General features: G+C 40.4%; 1 protein-coding gene across 3 annotated transcripts; it reads right to left on the bottom strand.

Annotated features, from left to right (window-relative positions):
* Positions 1–6,408: 6,408 nt before the first annotated feature.
* Positions 6,409–19,197, bottom strand: SMPDL3A (sphingomyelin phosphodiesterase acid like 3A). 3 transcript variants are annotated; one of them, XM_039569467.1, is made up of 8 exons: positions 18,855–19,197; positions 17,154–17,367; positions 15,917–16,061; positions 12,875–12,971; positions 11,442–11,620; positions 10,123–10,303; positions 8,107–8,231; positions 6,409–6,931 (listed from the first exon to the last, which is right to left on the bottom strand). In XM_039569467.1, exons 1-8 carry the CDS (start codon positions 18,943–18,945, stop codon positions 6,620–6,622), a joined length of 1,344 nt encoding a protein of 447 aa, XP_039425401.1. In that variant the 5' UTR covers positions 18,946–19,197; the 3' UTR covers positions 6,409–6,619. The 3 variants fall into 3 exon arrangements, with proteins under 3 accessions (XP_039425401.1, XP_039425402.1, XP_010400526.1); XM_039569468.1 differs by lacking the exon at positions 18,855–19,197 and adding an exon at positions 18,581–18,736; XM_010402224.3 differs by lacking the exon at positions 18,855–19,197 and adding an exon at positions 18,246–18,446.
* Between the last annotated feature and the right edge of the window lie 1,954 nt (positions 19,198–21,151).

Raw genomic sequence — 21,151 nt, forward strand, 5'->3', positions numbered from 1 at the left:
ATGAGCCCAGGGAGAGTGTTCTGCTCTGCCCTGCTGCCCCACCAGCCTGCCTCTGACCCACTCCCCCACCAAACTCCCTGCTCCTAATCCTTCCCCTGACCAGACTGAAGGGAAAACTCCCGTTTCCTGCTGACAGGAATCCCTCCATCCATCCCTAGAGTCTCACACGCTACAAGTAACACACTCCACTTCCTCCCATGGGTCACTTTGAGGGGAGTTCTTCACCCATACAACTATTTAGCAACCGTTTTCAGTAGAAAATTCCCAGCATCGCATTGGATGAGACTGTGGGCTGAGGGCAATGCAGTGATTAATGGGTCCTCTGCAGAACAAAACCTCCTCAGCTCTGTCACAAGATAGTTGCTATGGTTTTTTGACATTGCTTAGCAGAAATTTACTTTGGCCAGGGGATTGGAGGAGGGGAAATATAAAAAAATACTATAGAAAAGCCCTCCATTGTACACTGGCAATTATTCTGAGCAAATCCTGTGCCTGTCTAGAATTTCAAGCTCTGTATAAATACTTTCAATTAGATTTAAAAAACAAAACCAGAAACAACAAATGAGACTTTGTAAAGAGCAGACAGCTTGAAACATGTCTTGTTAGCTATCAACAAAGTCTGTTAGAAATGCTGGAAGGTTTCAGCTAGGTTGATGTAAAAACAACATCAAATATCCCCTCCTGTGAGAAGATGAAGTTAAATGTTCTTTGCAGTGACTCAGTTAAGGGTAGGTAAGAATGTACACTTCATTGCAATCAGCTGCAACAACCTCAGAATCTTTCAGCATGATATTTTACCAAGGTCTCAAGTTTCAGCTGTCTCTGTGGCAGATGGCAGCTTTCATAGGTGTAAAATGTTCTAATATATCAGACAAGTTCTGCCTAAAATGTTCAACAAAATAGGAATATGAAGTTGGCCAGGGAATGTTTTTGAATGTGTTAAAAATGGATGCTTCCCATTTTTTTTAAGCATAAAAAGGCCAGAGCAGCATGCAAGTGTTTTAAGGCACTCTACCCATCTGGAAGAAGAGTCTTTCTGCATATATTTTGAGTGACACAACCACAGGCTTGTATCACCACCCCCACTTGAAAGAAGATCCTGCTAGACTGAATACTGGAGATTTGGGTTTCAAAGCTTATATAAGATCTTAGAGAAACTGCTATTCTTTGGCAGCCTTAGGCATGCCTAAACTGTCTTGTAAACTCCAATCCACAAGATGCAGAGTGCCCCACCTCCTTAGAAACACTGTATTAGGGTGTTCCATCTATAGTCAACAAACATCAAACTAGAACATCTGGGAGTACAATTCATCTGGGTTTGTACACTTAAGTCTGTTGGTATGTATCTGCGTATCATAAACCAACCTTACGTAGGCAAACATCCAGGGTAACTTGGAAGGGAAAGCAGGAAGCTGTGCTATCATGTCACTCTGGGCTACAAGGGGAATTATTCCAGGAAAAGCAGTATACTGATACAGATACTCTGCTACTGCTACCTGCGTCTGCTTGTTCAGTTCCAGGAATGACTGCATTATGTCACACAGAAATGCTTTTTAGGTGTATTCAAAAACCCAATCCTGAATCTCAAGTGGAATTATTCATTTCTTTTATTAATTCATCACTTCACTAATTTCAGTGCTCCAAAGTTAGTATTTACCATCTGATTATCTGATCTGCACAAATTATCAAAAAACTTAGACTATTCAGGACTAATAAAGCTGCTGCAGCTTTATTGACATCCATTGGCATGTACTCTGTTGGACAGGCAAGGTGTCAAACATTATAGCATGTGGGAGAAGTTTTGAGAATTGCTTAATAGTTTCAGTGGAAAATGCTGCATCACTACCAGAATTTTTTGCATAAACGTAACAGTCCCAATGAAAATTTTAATTTAGAAAGTTGTTTAGTTCCAGGGTAGAAGGAGAAAGCACAGTCAACACCATGACAATGCACAGCAAATGCTTGAGGGGGAAGGTGACAGGCTCAGGTGCAAATCCCCACTTTGCATTTCTCCCTGCGTAAAACCAGTGTTGGATTTATTCCAGTGGGGAATACTGAAATCTCAGGATGCTTTCTAGGGTGGGAGAAACTTTTTCTGCCCAGGTCCCCATTTGCAACTTCTCCAGCTCAATTATTCCTGATGTCTGAGTGGTTGCTTTCAAATTCAACAAAGAGTTTATAGGGTATGAGAATGGTGTCCATTTTTCTTACCCAGTGCAAACTGGAAGGCATGATGGGGGAATATTTCAGTAATTAACTGTAGCATATTTGACAGGTAGATTCAGATAAAACTTGAAGACATTTGATACATGCAGATAATAGAAGCAATTTTCTAAACAGTCTATAAATACAGCCCTACCACTGAAGGCAACATAAGTTTAATTTGAAAAGCTGCAATTTGGACACATCTGTAAGCATGTCTATGCTCTTTCCACTCCTTCACTAAGTCTTGGAGGCTGAGGTTGCCACATTTCCAGTAGTTTTCCTTTCAACATTTTTTCAGTTGATTCCCTTGTTGTATTTTCAGTCATCCACCAATTTACTGCATGTTCCATCCTACATGTGACCACTCTCCTGATACCTACTTTGGCAGGAATTCACAGACAGTGATCAGTAGCACAACAGCAGTGTTTAGTACTGTGCCTTCTCTATTCCCACAACCACCAGAAACTAATTTGGCATTTATAAGGTACTTTAAATTTTTGGTTATTTTTTCTCTACATGTATTTTTTTCTCAGTTCCTACAGCTGTTATATTCCACACACAGTATGAAAACAACATTCACTTCACACTAGAGTTCTTTACAGACCAGGAAATAACTAAACTGGTGGAACTCCTAGGTAGGATGTTCCTCCAGCAGAACAAGAAAGCTAGGGCTGACAGACGATGAGTTAATTACCTAAAGCAGTATCTTCTTGTTGAAAGCTCTAGTGATAAGCATACAGAAGCTAGTCTTCAGCTTTTGCAAAACAAGGAAGGAAAGCAATCTTGAAAGGTCCTTTCTTCATTGTCATTGTCATAGCTTCTTTTGACTGGGCATGAGAGGGACTTCCACGAGGTTTATTTTATTCTTGACCAGTGTGACAACTCACCTTCTTGAGACTGCTTTTTCCATGGAGGGAACTTAGATACAGCATTAAACTAGATACTTATCCTTGGAGATGTTATGTGCTCATCATTTGTCCATTTTACCACAAGAGAATACATGTACTTGGTACTTCTGGTCTTAGACTCATCAATTTTACTAACAATATGTTACTCACATATCCTCCAATCCCATCTCCTCCAGTCACTTCATTTCTTCAGGCTGACAAGTGAAAACAACAGAAGTGATGAGATCACATCCAGACGCTAATGAATGCAATCTAAAGCAATTAACATGTCCATCTGGATGCACCTTCACTTTGGTTTGGATCAGAAGCACACTTTTGAACACAGTTTACTGATCATCCTCACATGTGCCTTTATTCATGTTGCAGAGTGCTCTTGGAGAGTGTTTTTTCAGATGTAACTTCAGCTGGCAGCTGCATTTCAAGGGTACCTCTAACATTCTTCAACTGTTACTGAAATGTGCAGCAGTCAGATCAGCTCCTCAGCACCAACACTCCTGTTAAAGAAGGCACTCCTACTAGGCTGCAGTACCTGTTAATGTAGACATAAGCTTCCACAGGATTCGGTTCTTCCCTGGATGGGGGCTGAGACCTGTACCTACTGCGACATGGCCTCTAGAAGCCAGCGACCATTTAATACTCAGAAGAAGGGTGCAACGTGGCAGTACTGCTACAAAGAAGTAGCAGTACTTCCTTCGAAAACTGGTTACCGTCAAAAGCTAGGCGTCACATCCTAGAATATTTGAGAGATCCTTGTTTATATACCTCTAGTTCAACTGCAGATAAATTAAAACCCTTTTACTCCACTAGGTGGTGTAATTTGTCTTTCTGTGAAATGTGGCCTGACAAATATCCCCCCTAATTCATTTCAAGATGGGGCCATAAAAATATCACCTGAAAAGTGAAGCGGGAATCTGGTCTACAGCAGTCAGCTACTTTATCAGGTCATGTTTCTTTGGCATTTTCCATGATTCCTTAGAAAAGCCTCTGTCAGCACAGGATAAATTTCTTGTAGAACACGCCTAGATCCATGAAGGAATAAAGTAGGAAACCAAAACAAAAACATCACGGTCTTGCTCTATTTCCTCTTCTACCCAGGCATGGTGCCTAGGTATCTAAGATATTAATGTGCTTTATCTCATGTATTTTAAACTGCAGCATTTCTAGAAGCTCTTTCCTTGGTTTACATCCGAGTTACAAGATGGTGCAGTCAAACATATTCCTGGATCTTTCTTGTCTAGTTATGCTTGCACTTCCATGGCTATAGTTACATTCAGGAAAAGCAGAGAATGCCAGCCTGCATAACTGGATGTATCTTGGGAGATATATCCTGGCTAAATGTAACCCTGGTGGCTATAACTCTCTGTCTTTAGCAAAAAACACCTTGGTTGGTGCCACTCAACTCTTGGCTTCAATTGAAGTCCACATTAAAAAAAAAAAACAAAGGTGTGCCTGGGTCATAGATTGCTATTTAGATATTTGCAAGCATTCATTTGTTCATGTTCATTGAATAACATCTACTGACACACAGACACCAAAAAAAAGAAGTAATCTAGTAAGCAAGATGCCCAACATCCCATCAGCAGCATATCTCTCTTCCTAGAATTCTGTAGCTGCTAAATCACCAATCATCATGGTCCAGCTCTCCCTAAAGTTTAGCAATAGAGAAGCCTGTAATCAAAGAATACAAGTAGATAATTTTTATAGTGTTTCCAGGATGTCTTGTAGGTATTAAGCTTAAACGGAAGCCACAGAACCCACAGAAACAAACCAGCATGGTTGAAAGCTCAAGACTGAACTGAACAAAATCCATCTGGCAAATTGGAGGAAGCTCAGCTGTCCTACCAGCTCCAATTGCCCTTATGCTATCCACCCACAGCTCTGCTTGCTTCTCTTGGAAAACTGGTACTGATAACTGTGTTTTGAGAAACACAACCAAGGAACACATCCAACACTCAGGGAATCATGAGCTTTCAGAACAGAAACTTTATGGCACTTCCTCACAGTCTGTACACTCACAGCCTGTACAGTGCCCACGTTAATTTAGGTTATTTACTTATCCAGATTCATTTGAGGCCAGGCAGAGCAGATAGCTCTAAACAGTTTACATGCTCACTGTATCTTCTCCAAGCACCAAATTTAAAATACAAGACTGCCTGCTGTGCACTGGAGGATTTGTTTCTGAATGCAAATTTAACAAACCAACCACTTCCTCTGTGGATGATTGATGCATGACAAATCTGAGGTATCTGAATTTACAGTTGTGCATGCTACAGACTCAGAAAATTTATCTGAAAATTTTCTGCTATATATTTCAAGCTTGGGTGGAAACAAACCCAGGAAGTTACTCAACTGCTACAGTAAAGGCTTTAATCTCATTATAAAAACCCATCAATTGGATTTGTCTCGTAACCACTTCTATGGCTCCACTTACTCAGGGATAATATAGAGCAGGGTCTGTGCTGTACTTTATTGACCAAAGCTTCCAAAAGTATAGCTCTTTGTGTGGCAGAAAAATGGGTAAAGGTCCTTCTTGGTTATACACACACCAAATAAAGGACCATCTTAATAGCGTCATCTTGTGCACTTATTTAGCCTTAAGAAGAAGAAGCAATCTCTGCAATTGTAAATTTGAACATGTGATAATCTTCACATAAAGTACTAGACTGCTCTGTGAAAAAAGGGAAACCTAAAAAACAGCCTGACAAGTACATGTGTATCTGTGGCACACAGAGAATGTATATGCTATGTCCAATTACTGATGTTGGTGAGTTTAAACCTGATTTATGGTCTGCTGCAAAATCTCATACCAGGACAATCCTTGATAGCTGTACTAATGTATATAGTTCTATCATAAGAAAAAAAATACTCCATGCTGGGCAAACACACACATTCTGAAAAATTATTAAGCATTTACAGGATCGAGGTTTGTGTTCTGTTAAGTCACTTTTTATGCCATCATTAGAAAATGCCCCTAAGAAGAAGTGAGTTTGAGGGATTAACAAGGAAAACTTGGCACAGGGAGATATCTAATACTGGCATTGCATCAACAACATAGCTGCACTCAAGTCTCAGTAAGTGCAGGTTTTGCCTACTTCAGTTTGCAAATTTTGCAAATTTTGACAGCAGAAGGTTGAAACCTGCCCCCATAAAAATCCCATGCCTGAAATGGTATTGCGTATGGTTAGACGCCCTGAGAAACAGGGTTTACAAAGACCTGAGTAAGTAACTTCTATTTGCACACACTGGGACACCTGTTACAGAGGATACAGTTCACTTGAGACAACAGCAAAGTATCTGGCCACTATTACATAGTCAATAAACTTTTATTTAGATGATAAAGGAAAACACATTTGCAAGAAGAAAGATCGAGGGAGTTTTACTGCTCCCCTGAAATGTAGAAAAGTCCCACAGGCTCCCTGTAAGCATGTCAGCACTTGAGTGAGAGAACAAGCAAGTTCTTTAAATCACAGGCTAAAGTCACTATCTGCATTAACTGCACAGAGATTTCATCTCCATGTTGCCTCCTGATTGATGCAATCTCTGTATGAGGAGTAATCTAAATATTGGATTGCACATATTTGGCAGGTCTTGCACCCGTCTTCACAGAGAATAGTTCTGTCATAACTCACAATGTAGTTACTGTAATACTGCTCAAACAGTGTGCTGTGTGGCATAGACAACTGCTTGGCCATTTCATATAGGCTTTCTGGCTTCAAGTCTTCAATGCCATAAGTTTTAGTCAGGATGTATTCTAATTTCCAGTTCGATTCATTTTTCTTGTTGGCATCTCTGAGGTCTAAGTAAAACTGCCAAAGATCCTACAGTTAAAAAAAAAAAAAAAAAGAAAGAAAGAAAAAATTAGGCACCGCTGTATTGCTTTCTTCCCTGCTTCATTAAGTCTCTGGAGTGATATATTGATTAGGAAGCTGTCACTCCTCATTATTCACATGTGAATAGAAGGTCACGTCCCACCCCAAGAGCTGGGCTTACACCCAAAGCTGGTACTTGCAGTGTGGTAATGGTGGGGGGATGGGGAGGAGAAGAAAAAGGAGCCACAAAGGCAGCAGTGGCAGTGTTAGAGGTTTTTCCTGTCCAAACTCCACAACACTCATGACTGCTGTACGAGTGGGGCAAAAGGGTGAGAGCCAGAAGGTTCCTTTCGGCAGACACTACAAGAGGGGCAGAACAGACAGGAAAAGAACAGCCCAGGGAGAAGTTAAGGAAAAGGAGAGATGTCGATGCAGGAGTGAAATCTGCACAAGAAAGGAGCAGCCTGAATTAGCATAGGTCTCCAGAGAGAAATCCCAGTCCCAATAAAACTGCAGGGTGCATTGTCACTGAACTCGGCAGGGTCAAGATTTTATCCTGAATTCCAGAGAGAAAGTCTAAACCATTCACAGCCAGAATAATTACACTGGATTCACTTTATCTCCAAAAATCACAGGAAACTACAAAGTAGAAGCTTTCTACTTTTTATTTTCCTTCTAAATTTATGTTAGATAAATTTCCTATAAAGACTCTATATAGGAAGGTGCATGATTACAAAAGATGTTATACAGTTAAAAGTGCTTACTTTATCAGCTCTTCTACACCTTTTAGAAGCATTTCATGGGCTGCATCCCAAAACTCAGGCTATCATCAGCAAACAACATTGGTATGTAAATAAGACCAGGATTTAGGTGAACCTCTTTAAAACTTGCAGAGCTCCCTGCAAATAGTTTTAGGATTTTGCCCAGAAAAATTCTGACTGTCTTTGCTCCTACATCATAAGAATATTCAATACAGAAGAGAAAGTACTGGGTAGTTCTGCAGGCACAGAAAGACCAACCAAGTTCTCTTTCAGATTTCCTTTCCTTTGCCCAGGTAGAAAAACTAAGAGTAGACACCAAACTTCCATCACCAATGGCCATAATACAAAGGCTGACATCTCGCTGTAGTTTTTTACTGATACTATATTTAAAGTCTTAAACAGTGCTTTAAAATCTTTACTTACCAGCAAGCTATAGTCAAAAAGATCATATTGATACAATCTGACACCAGGGTTATTGGACTCCATTTGCCATACATCCTTCACTGGGGTTACAGCAGGTGCCACAAACAAGGAATTGACTGGATTTTCTGCAGAAAAAGGGAAGTTGAGGAGACAGTTTCATTTTAATCATTTCTTATTCAAATAAATGGTTTTGTAGAGTACCAACACAGCAAAAACAAGAGTAACTGGCTTAAAGACATTAGCAATTTTTTCACCTGATTTAGCTATATCACTGAGAACTGCCATACTTCCAATGGATAGACCAAAACCCGTGTGAAATACCACAGACCCCCCTCCAGGGTGTACCAGTTAAGCCTGTCTATACTGGAGGCTTCCCCACCAATTCACGTACCTGTGCAAAATTGCAAAATGGTCTTGCCTATATGTAAATTCTCTGTATTTTGTATATTTCTACTAAAGAAATATTCAAAACCTTTAGCTGCTGTTTCCATACTGTATTTTACAAATTGCTTTATGTATTTATCATACTATTAAAAACACCAGGGTCTGTTTCATCACCTGACCCTGACTAGCCCAACACCTACTGTGTGAACACCAACCTTTACAGCAACAGAAACATGAGGATGTACGTGGGTTTTATTGAGACAGAATATGCAGGTGGGTACATTGAGAAGCTCTCTGTGGAACAAGAAGCCCTAACTATTCCCATCTCTGACAGCATCACAGCAGTGAAATCACAAGATCAGCCTCCACATATAGGCAGAAGTTTAGAAAGTTTGGAAATCAGTAGATTCTTCTGGAGAAGATACAACTGAGCTCTATTTTAGTACACTGATGTTGGCTGCAATGTTGCATTTATCTTGAATTCTCTGGAATTTTGTCAAAAGGAAAATGTCATGAATAGAAGACAGTCTAAAACTGTACAGACAAACACAATGTGTATTTGATTACCATTTAGATTTTGTCAAAAGATGCAAAATTACTAAAATAATTTGGAAGTGGTTACTTGCACATGCAAACTTTAATGACAAACACCAAGATCAATCTATCCTCAGTGAAATTTGCTGCAGAGATGATGATTTCATGAACAAATAGGACAGTGTAAAAAAATATAGGTGTAGGACTGCATTGAGCATCATTAAAAAATAAATAAATAAAGAAGCCAGTTCTTTCAGTGGGGTGGGTTCTTTTTTACTGGAGATTAACACCATGGAAAAGGGTAAAAATTTGGAATAGTATTACCTAGTCAGTATTTTGGGCATTGCTCATATCAGTTTATATAAAATATAGATGAAGAGCCAATTAACATTTGGGTATTTCACATAAAGCAAAGCAATTAACCTCTTACTGTTCTATGGTGCAGACAAAACTTGTTAGAGTTCTTCTGTTAGAGATGTTAGAGTGCCCCATATGGCCATGCCCATGCTTAGAACTAAGGGATTTCAAAGCAATAAACAAAAATTTCAACGTGGGTGATTTTCTTGAAGGGAAATTAGCTGATCTAAGAGATGCAACAGGCAGAGACTTTCTTTCCCCTCCCTCCTGCTTACCCTTATCTTAATTAACTTTGAAGCAGCAGGGAACTCAGCAGAGAGGCACGGTAATGATGCAGGAAACACAAGAATATAGAGCATGTCTAGCTGGCCTGAGAACATTCCCTTTGACACATTACACAATAGAAACTGGCTAGTATAATTTGCCCATGTCACTGAGAGAGCAGAGAGGAAAGACTAGAAATTCTTGTCTAGGCATAAGCATTCATTAAAAAAAAAAAAATAGGAAGCTTGGGGAATCTCTTCTGACTTCAACAAAAAAAAGACAGTCACCCTTGCAAGGTTCTCTTTGGAAATAAAATTGGAGTGTGTGAAACTCGAATTCTTGCAGATAAATAGCAGTAGTTCCAAATTTCCTTTTTCAGTTATTTATAACACAGGCTGACTAGTAAGAACATGCAAGAAAGTATTAATTTGCTTTTAATCAGGAAGAGAAAGTTCAGGTGTCAACAAGCATCATTACCTTCTTCATCCAGGAGGACCATGATACTATCTCTATGTGTATGTCCAAAAAACTGGCCCGCAATAACACTACTGTATTTGCGAAAAATCTTTACCAGTCTCTCATTGTAATACTCCCTGATAGCTGTAGTATTCCTTGCATATGGCAAGTATCCTACTGGGACATGACCTATTATATACACCTAAGGAATTAAATACAGAAACCACAATTAGCACCTTCATTTGAAACTTAATGTCTTAGCTGTAACCTAGAAGTGATTACCACAGTTTCATAACAATGCTGTCTTACAAATGGCATTCTAAAAGCTGTAAATCATGACAGTTTTTTATATAAAATCCCAAAAGTAAGATGGCTTAAGTTCATACTATTTAGTTTAGTATATTACTGAGGAGAAAAAAAAGTTCCAATAAATCTGTGCATGATTTTAGGCCAAAGAAAATATTACCAATTACTTCAAATGAAAAAAAAAAAGTTACTAGGGCAAGGCTTATAACTGGGCATCTCAAGGGGATAGAAGAAAAAAATTTGTCTGAGCATTACAGAGCCTGCACCAGAGAGTCAGAGTCACCAGAAACATGGAAAACTGGTTAAAACCCCTGTCTGAGGTAGAGACTCAGTGCCAACTGCACACACCAACTAACATGCTGCAGGGTTTCCTGAGAAAGGGAAATCTCTCCTTTCTCCTGACTGTAATATCATATTCTAAAATCGCAACACTGTAGCAAAATGTATACGTTTCAAATGAAACACTTCTGCTCAGATGATGATCCAATCCCCACACCAACCAATTAATCAATCAATCAGGAGCCAACAACTTAAACCTTCACTGAAAAATCTGCATATTAAAAGACAAGTTATTTTTACACTCAAATCATAGCAATTACTGCAGCTTGGCTAAGTTTTGTGGCTGATAAACTCCTTTCTAATTTCTATTTCTGATACTTTTAATTGCATTACAATGCAAATGAAATATGCTAGCTTTTGTCTTAGGCCAAGAGTGTATGTTTTAAAATTAAAGGCTATGCATAAAAAGGTCAGAAACTGACTTCTACAGTATTTTACATAGCAAGAAAGAAAAGGTATTTTACTGTCTAATTTGGGAAACTTCATTCAGCTAGTTTATTAGTTGTTGCAGTATTATGTGCATATTAAAGAAAGAATTATTAAAAAATAAAATTTTGATTTTTTAGTATCTTTGGCAGCGTTATTATTCTTCTAGAACCATGTTTATACTTTCATTATCTCTACTTCTTCCTTCTTTTTTTTTTTTTTTTCCAAAATTGAAACAAATAATGATAGGTTCTGTTCCTGATCCCTACCTTTTCGTTCTTTTGTGAAGAGGTTTCAAGTATTCCCTCCAGCCAGGCAAACTGGTTGGCTGGGTCAGTAATATTCACAGTTACCTTGTTGGGGCTGTAATATAAATTTGTGTTGAGACTGATTATCCTGAGTGGTTGATAGCTATTACTGGATTCAAACAGCTGTGTGTAGAAGCCACCTGTGAAAATAAGACCAACATCATATGACAAATTAAAGGCTTCAAAGCACAACTTTACAATCAAAGTACACCACTAACAAAATACCCAACCTTACTCTTTCTAATAGAATATTGTGCTTATTCAAGCCACACAGTCACCTTACCACAATATAACATGTTAACAAAGTTTTCAGCCACATTTTACTAGAAGTTGACACTGAATTATTTATTAATTCTTGCCTGTATTATCTTTGTATTTATTTGGCAGTATTTAGATGCAATTATCCAACTGACGTGCAAGAAGTGCCCTGTAATATTTCTTCCACATTGACAGATACAGTACTTGTTAAAGGTCCGTACTTCTTAAAATACAGCAAAAATACAGGCTCCTTCAGGAAGAACTGTTTGAGTTAAGTAGCCTTGTACTTTGAAAGTCATTTAACTTCAGACTCATCACATGATGAAAAGTAAGGATCACATTTTTCAATCCTTGCTCCCAAAATTCTCCATGGCATGCTGAGCTTCTTCAATAGGTATAACTTCATAGTTCATGGACTTCAGTGGAGCCACAGCAACAGAAGTATAACAATATAATTTAACTTAAGGTCAGCCTCTTTGAGTTTTATTATCCTTATTCAAGTTTCTACTTCCACTCTTACCCAGATTTGCTCTCGTTCAGGACACAAAAAATACAAATTAAACTTCAAAATCCCTAATGTTTGAGTGGATTAGAAATTGGGTTGAATTTTTTGGTCCTTTGCTAAAAAGAACAATTCTAATTACGATATCAATATTCTGCCAGTTCAGTAAGTTGGACACAAATATTAACAGTATAATCACCACAACTGTGTGCTATCATAACCTGAATAAAAATGCACCTATTCAATATGCTCTGAAATACATGCACCATTAAAACAGAAACAACATTTTAACAGTTTTTTACCATCAAAATATAGTTTTTGTGTGCATCATATGCCCTCATCTAAAAAGTATGATGAGGTCTCGAAAGCAGAAAGATGTACATGCATTGGTACAAAGTCGATAATACTATACATCTTATAGGAAGTGATAAATATTGCATCAGAAAGTAATAAATGTATTCTGAATATAGGCATTGACATTCAAAAAGATAAGTAACTTCTTCCAGGAGAAGCCTTACAGATAATCCATTGTTCTGATTCATCCTATGAGACTTAGTTAAACAAACAGGACAAATCCACAGAAACATTAATTCTCTAAGCCCCAGCTTCACAATATATTACTGCCATACTTTACCTTTTCTGAAGGTATTGATTGCTTCATCACTTAGCCAAGGTTTCCAGAAATCTGCTACAGCATTGTAAACTTCACTGGTAGTTACAGGAAGCTGGTCCTGTGAGAGAGGAGAACCTGCCTAGTCAGTATTCAGACACACAGACAAAAAACTCAACAAATTATCCTGCCTGACCTCTTGCATAACATGTAAGTGTATCTAGTCATCACCAGGAGGAATTCAAGAGAGGGAAAAAAACAACTTTTGAATATCCAGTATTGCTGATCAGGAACAAATGCCTAAACTTAGTCAGAACTGATTGCATGGCCTTGTTAATGCATTATTAAACTAACGCCAGAAATATGTCAAGCCTTAGGAATACAGCAGACTGGAAAACAATACATTCTGCAAAATTAGTAAATATACCAACTGGCAAGTGAAAATCTAAAAATAAAGTCTTTTGACGAAAAGCTTGAATAAAAGTTTCTTTTTCAAGCAACTTGGGTTTCATAGCAGCTCCCCACAACTCCACTACAGCCCTCAGAAGCATTCCGGTGAAATTCACGTATGTTTCCATGATGTCCTGTTGTTCTTGTAAGAAAGCATTTTAAAATGCACAAGAAAAAGTTTTGTCAATGTTTCCTCCCACTGGCTCTAATTTGGACTGTAGTACTCTTCAGTCTGAGCCACAGCATAAGACCCATGCTCTGATCTAACCCTGACAGGAAGATACCAGCCTGTCCTTGCCTTTCCTAAAATATCTGCTTGGAGTCTTGGTGCTAGAAGGAAAAAACAGGGGTTGAAAAAATTGTGCATGCTTTCTTAAACATAAAATTTGACCTTTCTAAGATCTTTGAAACTAAACCTACATGATTAGAGGTTTAGGCAGTAAGTCTCTGTCTAGGAGCAGAGCAATCAGACGCCTGTTGAGACATTTGCTGATTGCAGGGCACTGACATGAGTTATTAGGACAGCTTTGAGCCAGAGCCAACAGCCACTAACAGACACAGCAAAAACCTGATCTCAGATAAGAGGCCATGTTATGGACTGAAAGTGCTTTGGACCCAGGCAAGTCAGTGCTCTCTGAACTGCTAGAAGCAGTTTGGGGATTTGTTTTAAGCAGGAGCGAGGGTGTGAAACAAGTGAGACTATACAGAAAGGCCGAGGTGAATATAGGATCTGAAAGGTATCCCAACGGTTGATTAACCTGAGTAGTATTTTTAACATGTTCTGCAAGAAAAATCACCCAGGACTGTTCAGTTGTTAAGATGGATAGCTCAGAACACAAGAGAGCAATAAAATTCTTTGGTGCATGGTGAGTGCACAGCTTTCACACTTGCTTAGGAACAGCCTACAGTGTGTGGCTTGCTCCATATCACTTCCAGTCTACAGGACATTTGCCAAGCCTATCCATATGAAAAAAGAAATGCCATAAAGAGCAAAAAACAAACATTAAAAAATTGAACAAGTTGAAATGACCCCATAGTGGGCATTGTCCAATCCCATGTCTTTTTCAAACAGTAACTGAAAAGCATGCCAGTTCTGTACACTGGTGAAGCATGCCATTTCAAAGTATCACAGAAACACTCCTCAGTGGCTTTGTGCAGGGAGAACTAACAACAGTAACCAGTTATTCCAATTACCAGCTTGTTTCAATTTTCTATTTGCTGCTCATCTGCCCTTCTTGAGACTCTTTTTTTCTATCTTCAGATTTAATTTCACAAACAAAATTCATATTTGTTGAAAAAGTTCCCTACATTCTTTGTTTACAAGCTATTTGTAGGGTTTTTTCCTCTATCAAAGAAGATTGCTGAATGACAACAATTCTCTGCTAAGACATTTTTAAAAATGAAACAAAGTGAACACAAAACACTGCATGACACTTCAGTTAAGGTGTTACTTACCAAAATACTTTACCTTTGGTTTTTAGTGAACCAATCCGTCCCCGTGTCAGTGCATATGAAAAGCCAAAGCTGTACTACCACAGAACACAAAAGACTGAAGGCACAGTTCGGTATGTGCACTTACACTTCCAATACACGTCTAGCTGTTATTTTGTCTCTCACACTTCCTTTGCCTCATCTCTCAGCACCTCTGCTATGCCCCGATTTGGAAACCACTAACTCCAGCAATGACATGGGCAATCACACAATCATCTACTGCACCAACCTACACCCTAACAGGCCTAATAAATAAATACCACAGAAAGCTTGAATACAAACCCTGAGGATGTGAAGGGGTGTTACTAAATTCCCATGAGGAATTTCAAACAACATACTTTAGTTGACCTGCTTCACATCCCTTCCAATGCCCTCACATCCAATGACAGCATTTGCTTCTGATCCAGTGTGCTGCCAGATCGACCCACGGCACACTTTAAAGGACAAATGAAGCAACTGTTTACTTTTGAGTATGCCAAGAACAATATTCAGCACAGTCCAAGTGAAAAAGCACCATCCTCAGCTGCACATAACTAGTGAATCATCAATGTGATTATTTCTAAATGTCCAATAAGGAAAGAAAAGTAGACATATTTTTAATAGTAGTGGCAAAACTATGGGAACTTTACAAAAATTCTGCCATTACTTTAGTTTAAAAAAAAAAAATCCAGTGATGCCAGCTGACAGATTTCCAGTAGGGCTTTCAGGAGGCCTTGAAACTTACTGCAGACTCACAGCTCCATTAAGGATGTCACTTCAGCTAGATTAATTTGCTGTATACACACGCATGACATACACAGTAAGGAAAAGTATTTGTGTATTAACTACGTTGGCACGTGGTGGTTCTAAGCCATGAGGAATGATTAGAAATAAATTTGTGTGACCTCAGGCCATGTACAGATTCTACCTGGCAACAACATTTCCTTAGGTAAGAGCACAGAAAGTGATGTAGTTTCTGTCCTAGCGTGGAAATATTTATAATATTAAATGCTAGCTGAAGAACTGTGGAATTCTTTTTCCTGAATAACAGTTACACAGAATTAACTCTTATTTTTCAGACCTGCCTTCTCAGGAGTTAACAACACACCTAATATGATGTATGAACAAATTTCTAACTTGTTTTACCTGTGGCCAGTAGTCATGATTGCCTAAGGCTGGGAAAACCTGAAGATCTGGAAAGAAATTACGAATTGTAGAACTCAGATTACCAATGATGCTAATGACCAACTTCGTGGAGAGCTCTTTTACAGGAACATGAGGAGGGCTATCTCTGAAAAAGGAAAAGGCTTGATTAACAAAGGTTTGTTAGCAACATAAGGAAGGCAAAAAAGTCTGCAAACACACCTACATTCTAGCATGTAACACTACTATACACTTTATTAAAGTCACAGAATGAAAGGCTCTCTGCAAAGGCTTTTGTTTAAAAAATCCCAAACAAGTAGACTTGTTTAGACAATGTCTATCCTATGATTCATATTTATCATAATGAAGATTTCTCAGAAATCAAAGTTATCATTTTGAGCTACTGTGCAGTTTGCATTATATATCTTTCATCACCTGCACAACATTGCAAGTTTCTTTTTTCCTTTTTAACATCCTGTTGAAAAGTAAGTGCAATGAGGTAAGTTAAATAAATTCATCACTTGTCTTCATATATTAGTATTTGCTTTCCCAGCAAAATTACGTGATATAGCATAAACAAACTAGTTCTCACACTCAAAAATACTAATCTCTTTGATAAATTATCCATCAATGTATGCCATAAAAAATTGTGTGATGGTAGAATTGAGAGTTCTGCTATGGCAGAAGGGCAAATCAATGCTCTCTTTTATGAATACCTAGAAAGCAACAATGCCTTAATAGCATAGGACTATCAGGTTGCTCATATGCCCCCCTTTCATACTTCTTTGTCTAGTCCCTCTCCTAGGGCACACAAAGCCTCACAGGTAACATCTCTGTGAGAGAGTATTATTAAGCCCACTTTATAGTACTGAAGACTGGAACAGGAAAGGTAAATGCTTTTACTCAACAGAGGCCTGCAATGAGTCAGTTATTGCCCTGACTTTTCTTTTTGCTTTTTCCACTTCCCATCCTCCCTGCACCATTTCCATTAACTCACACTAATTCAGTCATATGCTAAATATCTCAATGAACACTCCAACAGTTATTTCAGAGATCAAAGTCTGTTCCTGAGGCCTTATATTCTCAGTCAGTCTTCCACTTAGTAGCCATTTGGACAACTGAAGGGACAACTAGCATTTGTGAGATACTGAACTCAAATCTGTTGGTGCAAATACAAACTTGTGAGTTGCCACACTATCTGGCTAACCAGCTCTAACTGCAGAGTGACTTGAACACTTACCCTGTCCAAATCATGAATGAAACCTGTTCTTTTGAATCCTTCATGAATGCAAATGCTGACAAAATAAGTTGATAAGGAGAATCACACAAAAAGTCTCCAAAAGGGCCTGGGTTGGAGGCATTGACTCCTTTGGATGAAGAACAAACTTTGGTGTGATCAGGAGTAATGTGGTAAGTCGGATCTAAATGTAGATCAGATACATGCCAGAATTGCCCTGTTTTCAGAAAACAAAGATTAAAGAAAATGCATTATTTGCTTTTGAACTGGATATACAGGGGTAATGCCAAGTTTAGTCCAGTTTATCTACTGCTACTCCTCTTTAAAGTCTTGAAAAGGAGAATAAATTTAACGAATTGTTGATTAGCCTGTCTGATAAGTGTGCACAAGTTCTTCCTGAGAGTCCTTTGTGAAGACTGCTTAGAAAAACTGAAAACAGAAGCAGAGGTAGGAGTTTATGCTATTCACCAAAAATGAAATGGAGATTGGCAGGAACTGAAAAATCATCTCATTTTCATTAATAACAATCTGGAAACTGGAGAGTAAAGGAGGAAATAGAAGGACTTCTCCACTCCACTTGAAAAGAGAGGGAGCTGCATTTTAATTATCTTTCCAGACCTTCCCTGGCTGGGAGCTACTATAAAAGATCACAGTCTAGAAAGAAAGGCAAGAAACAGCATGTGTGCAAAGAGACTGGGTTTCTCACCATAGAGCAGTGTGTCAGCCGTACCTACTCACTACTTTCCAGGCTGACATGCTGTCAGCCACTGCTACATAGCACTGCATGGATAAAGGAGCTGAGAAGTATAGGAATATACGAATAAGATGAACGAAGTCTGTCTTAAAGCTACCAGACTTCAAGTTTCATGTAAAATAAGAGTAATTTCTTTCTGTCCGTTTCAAAACACTTGGTAAAGGCACACATGTATCTGGGGCAGTGGTTGTGAAATAGGGACAGATATAAATTTGGCATTTCCCAAGGTCACGTGCTCACGGTGGCTGAGGAGGCGCCACACGACTGTTACCCATGGAGTTTTATTTCAGGAATCAAAGACCAGAGGTGATCTTCAAAATCTGTAAAACTGTGACACCTACCAACAGGAGACAAGAGAAACGCCGGGACATTGCTGCGTGCTTGGTCCGAGGCAAGTGTGAGCAACATGGAATGAGAATTCCGTGGGAAACCATTTCGGAGCACTCACCTGCACGCACGGCCCGAGCGGGGATCGCGCCAGGCAGAGCGTGTGTGTTTGCTGCCAGCAGAGCCCAGCACAGCAGAGCCCAGCCCAGCACAGCACAGCACAGCCCCCAAACGCGGTGTTTGCAGTGCGTGCCCCGGGACACTGCGGCAGAGGCAGGGCGGGGCTCACCTCACCTCACCCGCCGGCCTGCCCGGACAACTAAATATAAACCCCGAGTAACCCCTGTACCTGAAAAGAGATGTGTTGACTGATCTAGCAGTCACGGGAGGCTGAGCCAGTTGGGACAGGGAATACTACGGCAGCAGCTTATGTGCGGGCAGCAGAGCCAGGAGGAGGGCAGGGGGCTGCAAGCGGGGACCGCGCAGCCCGTGCCCCCGGCGCCGCCGGCATGGCCGCGGCCCCCGCCCGGGCCTCCCTCGCCGGGCCGCCCCTCACCCGCCTCCCCCCGCCCCCCACGGGCGGCCCCGGCCGGGCCCCTCAGCCGCTGACCCGGCCGACTCACCCACGGCGGAGCGGGGCCGCTGCGGGCCGGCTGGCGCCGCCTCCAGCGCAGAGCAGAGCAGCGCCAGCCCGAGCGCCACCCGCAGCTCCATGTCGGCCGTGCGGGAGCGCCGGGCCCGCCGACGGCTCTACTCGTGTGACCGCCCCGGCGTCCGGGAAAGAGGCGAGCCCCGGACGGCTTGTGCAAGCCCTTGCCCTCCTCGGCGCTGCCGGAAACCACCGCGCCCCGCCCGCACCGCTCGGGGTGAGAAGCCGCCCCAGGCCGTGGCCCGCTGTCGGACGGCGGCTCGGGCTGTCGCCTCAGCCCGCCGTGCCCGGCGTGACCTTCAGGAGGTGCCACCCCCGGGTCAGCGCTAAGGGGCTCGCAGGAGCCAAGCCTGGCCGCGGGCAGGGCTGAACTCGGGGCACTGGGTGATGTGAGGCGGCCTGAAGGAAGGCTGTGCCCGACACCCCATACCAGCCTCAGGCATCTCTTGGAAGGAAGGTTTCTCGTGGCATACATGTAAAAATGGATCCTGGTTACTTATAAAGCTTTCAAAAAAACCCAAAAACAAACAAAACAACAACAAAACAAACAAACAAACACTTCCACCAAACCAAAAAAACCCCCAACTTGATGAAATACACTATTAAGTGCACCTTTAATACAGCTTCAGGGGAGCAATGAGGTATGTTGTAAATACAAGTCTCCACTGCCAAGGCTTTCAGAACTGCTGTTTATTGAAGTCAAAATAGTTCCATATAGAGGAAGCGTACTTGGTGTCAGTTTTAGGAGAAGATCACAATAATAATGTCATGGATCCTGTGGCTACCCTGAAATGTCCCACTGCTCACTGTGCTGTTCCTTTCAGATCTGCATTCCAGGGCTCTGCAAAGCTATGTAATCGGCAGCTGGAGGTCCCATATGTCAGTATATTGCCCTCTTTTCCACTCCTCTGAGCAGCATTAGTTACTTCATAGGCACCACTTCTCCACTTTTCCTTATTTAATTTGACACTAATATTATTTATATTTAAATAGGGAAAAGTAGCTTTTGTTTAAAAGGCTACCTTTTCTCTTTGTATAAAAGTAACTGTAACACAAAATGTTTACCATTCAGGGCTTATTTGTAAACTAAATCTTAACAATTTACCTCTGTGTTCCTTTCCTCATACTTAAGAAAAAAACCTAGGTTTTTTAATTCATGACCCCACAAATCATTTGTTGTGAAGATGAATGCCGGTATTGGGAAAGCAAGTCTGTTTACACCAGTGAAGAGGGAAAAGCAGCTGCTCACAGCTTTCTGAGAAAGGATGGCTGGTAAAGACTATCATGTGGCAAATGCACCCACAGGCAAGAAGGCAGCGGCAGAGGGGAGGCAGATGAAGGCTGTATTAGACACTGAATCTGAGGATTAAACATGGATTGATAAAGCCAAAGGGCAGAAGATGCTGCTTAAACATAACTCGCACTATACCAGTGAAACAGCCCAAAGCATAGAGTGGAGCTCCCCATAGCACTGGAACATGTTCTACTTTTCATTTCTGTGGTTGAAAAAAGATAGTGCCTAGATTATAAAAACTATCAATGCCCACCAAATAAAAGATATTTATAAAGGTTGATAACTAAGGACTTTGTTTTCTAGATGTATAGTGTTCCCCACAAGAGAAAACAAACTTGAATATTACTTTCAAACAGGTTTTTGTGAAAAAATAAAGCTAACAACACTGAATTTTCTATTTGTGCCAGTTATGTGTAAACTTTTACCAGATTAGTTGCCCATGTTATCCTATCGTTCCAGGGAAGCAAGAAGCCTCTTCTCATATCACACAGCAGATCTGAAGGATGAGGGCTGGGAAGTTGGGCAGGATGCCCATCCTGCACTTCCCGCTGCAGCCACATGCACCACTCACAGAGCAATGACCAGCTCAATCTACAGCTCAGCTCTGCCTTTGTTTACAAGGCTGTAGGTAGCTACACGTCCATGTGGTTCTCTGAGTCAGTATTTAAAAAACATGGACTATCCAAACAATCTCCCCCATGCTGCCAAAAATCTGTTTCAATTTTCCTAAGTGTAAGGCAGTTTTTCCCACTCTGGTCTTGTTCAGGCATAAGGGTTTAATTTTATTTTATTTTTATTTTAAATTGCTCACAGTGCAAATTGTTATCTCTTGTACATATTAGCTATGAAACAACAGTTCAGGGAGGGGAATTGCAGTAGGTTCATGTTGTACTGTTTTCCCACCATTCCTGTCGAGACTGATGTAAGGGAGTTAGCATGTTGACCCTTTCCTCCCACCCTGTGAAAGACTTCAATAT

This window comes from Corvus cornix, chromosome 3 (genome assembly GCF_000738735.6).
Source record: "Corvus cornix cornix isolate S_Up_H32 chromosome 3, ASM73873v5, whole genome shotgun sequence".
NCBI classification, from domain to species: domain Eukaryota; kingdom Metazoa; phylum Chordata; class Aves; order Passeriformes; family Corvidae; genus Corvus; species Corvus cornix.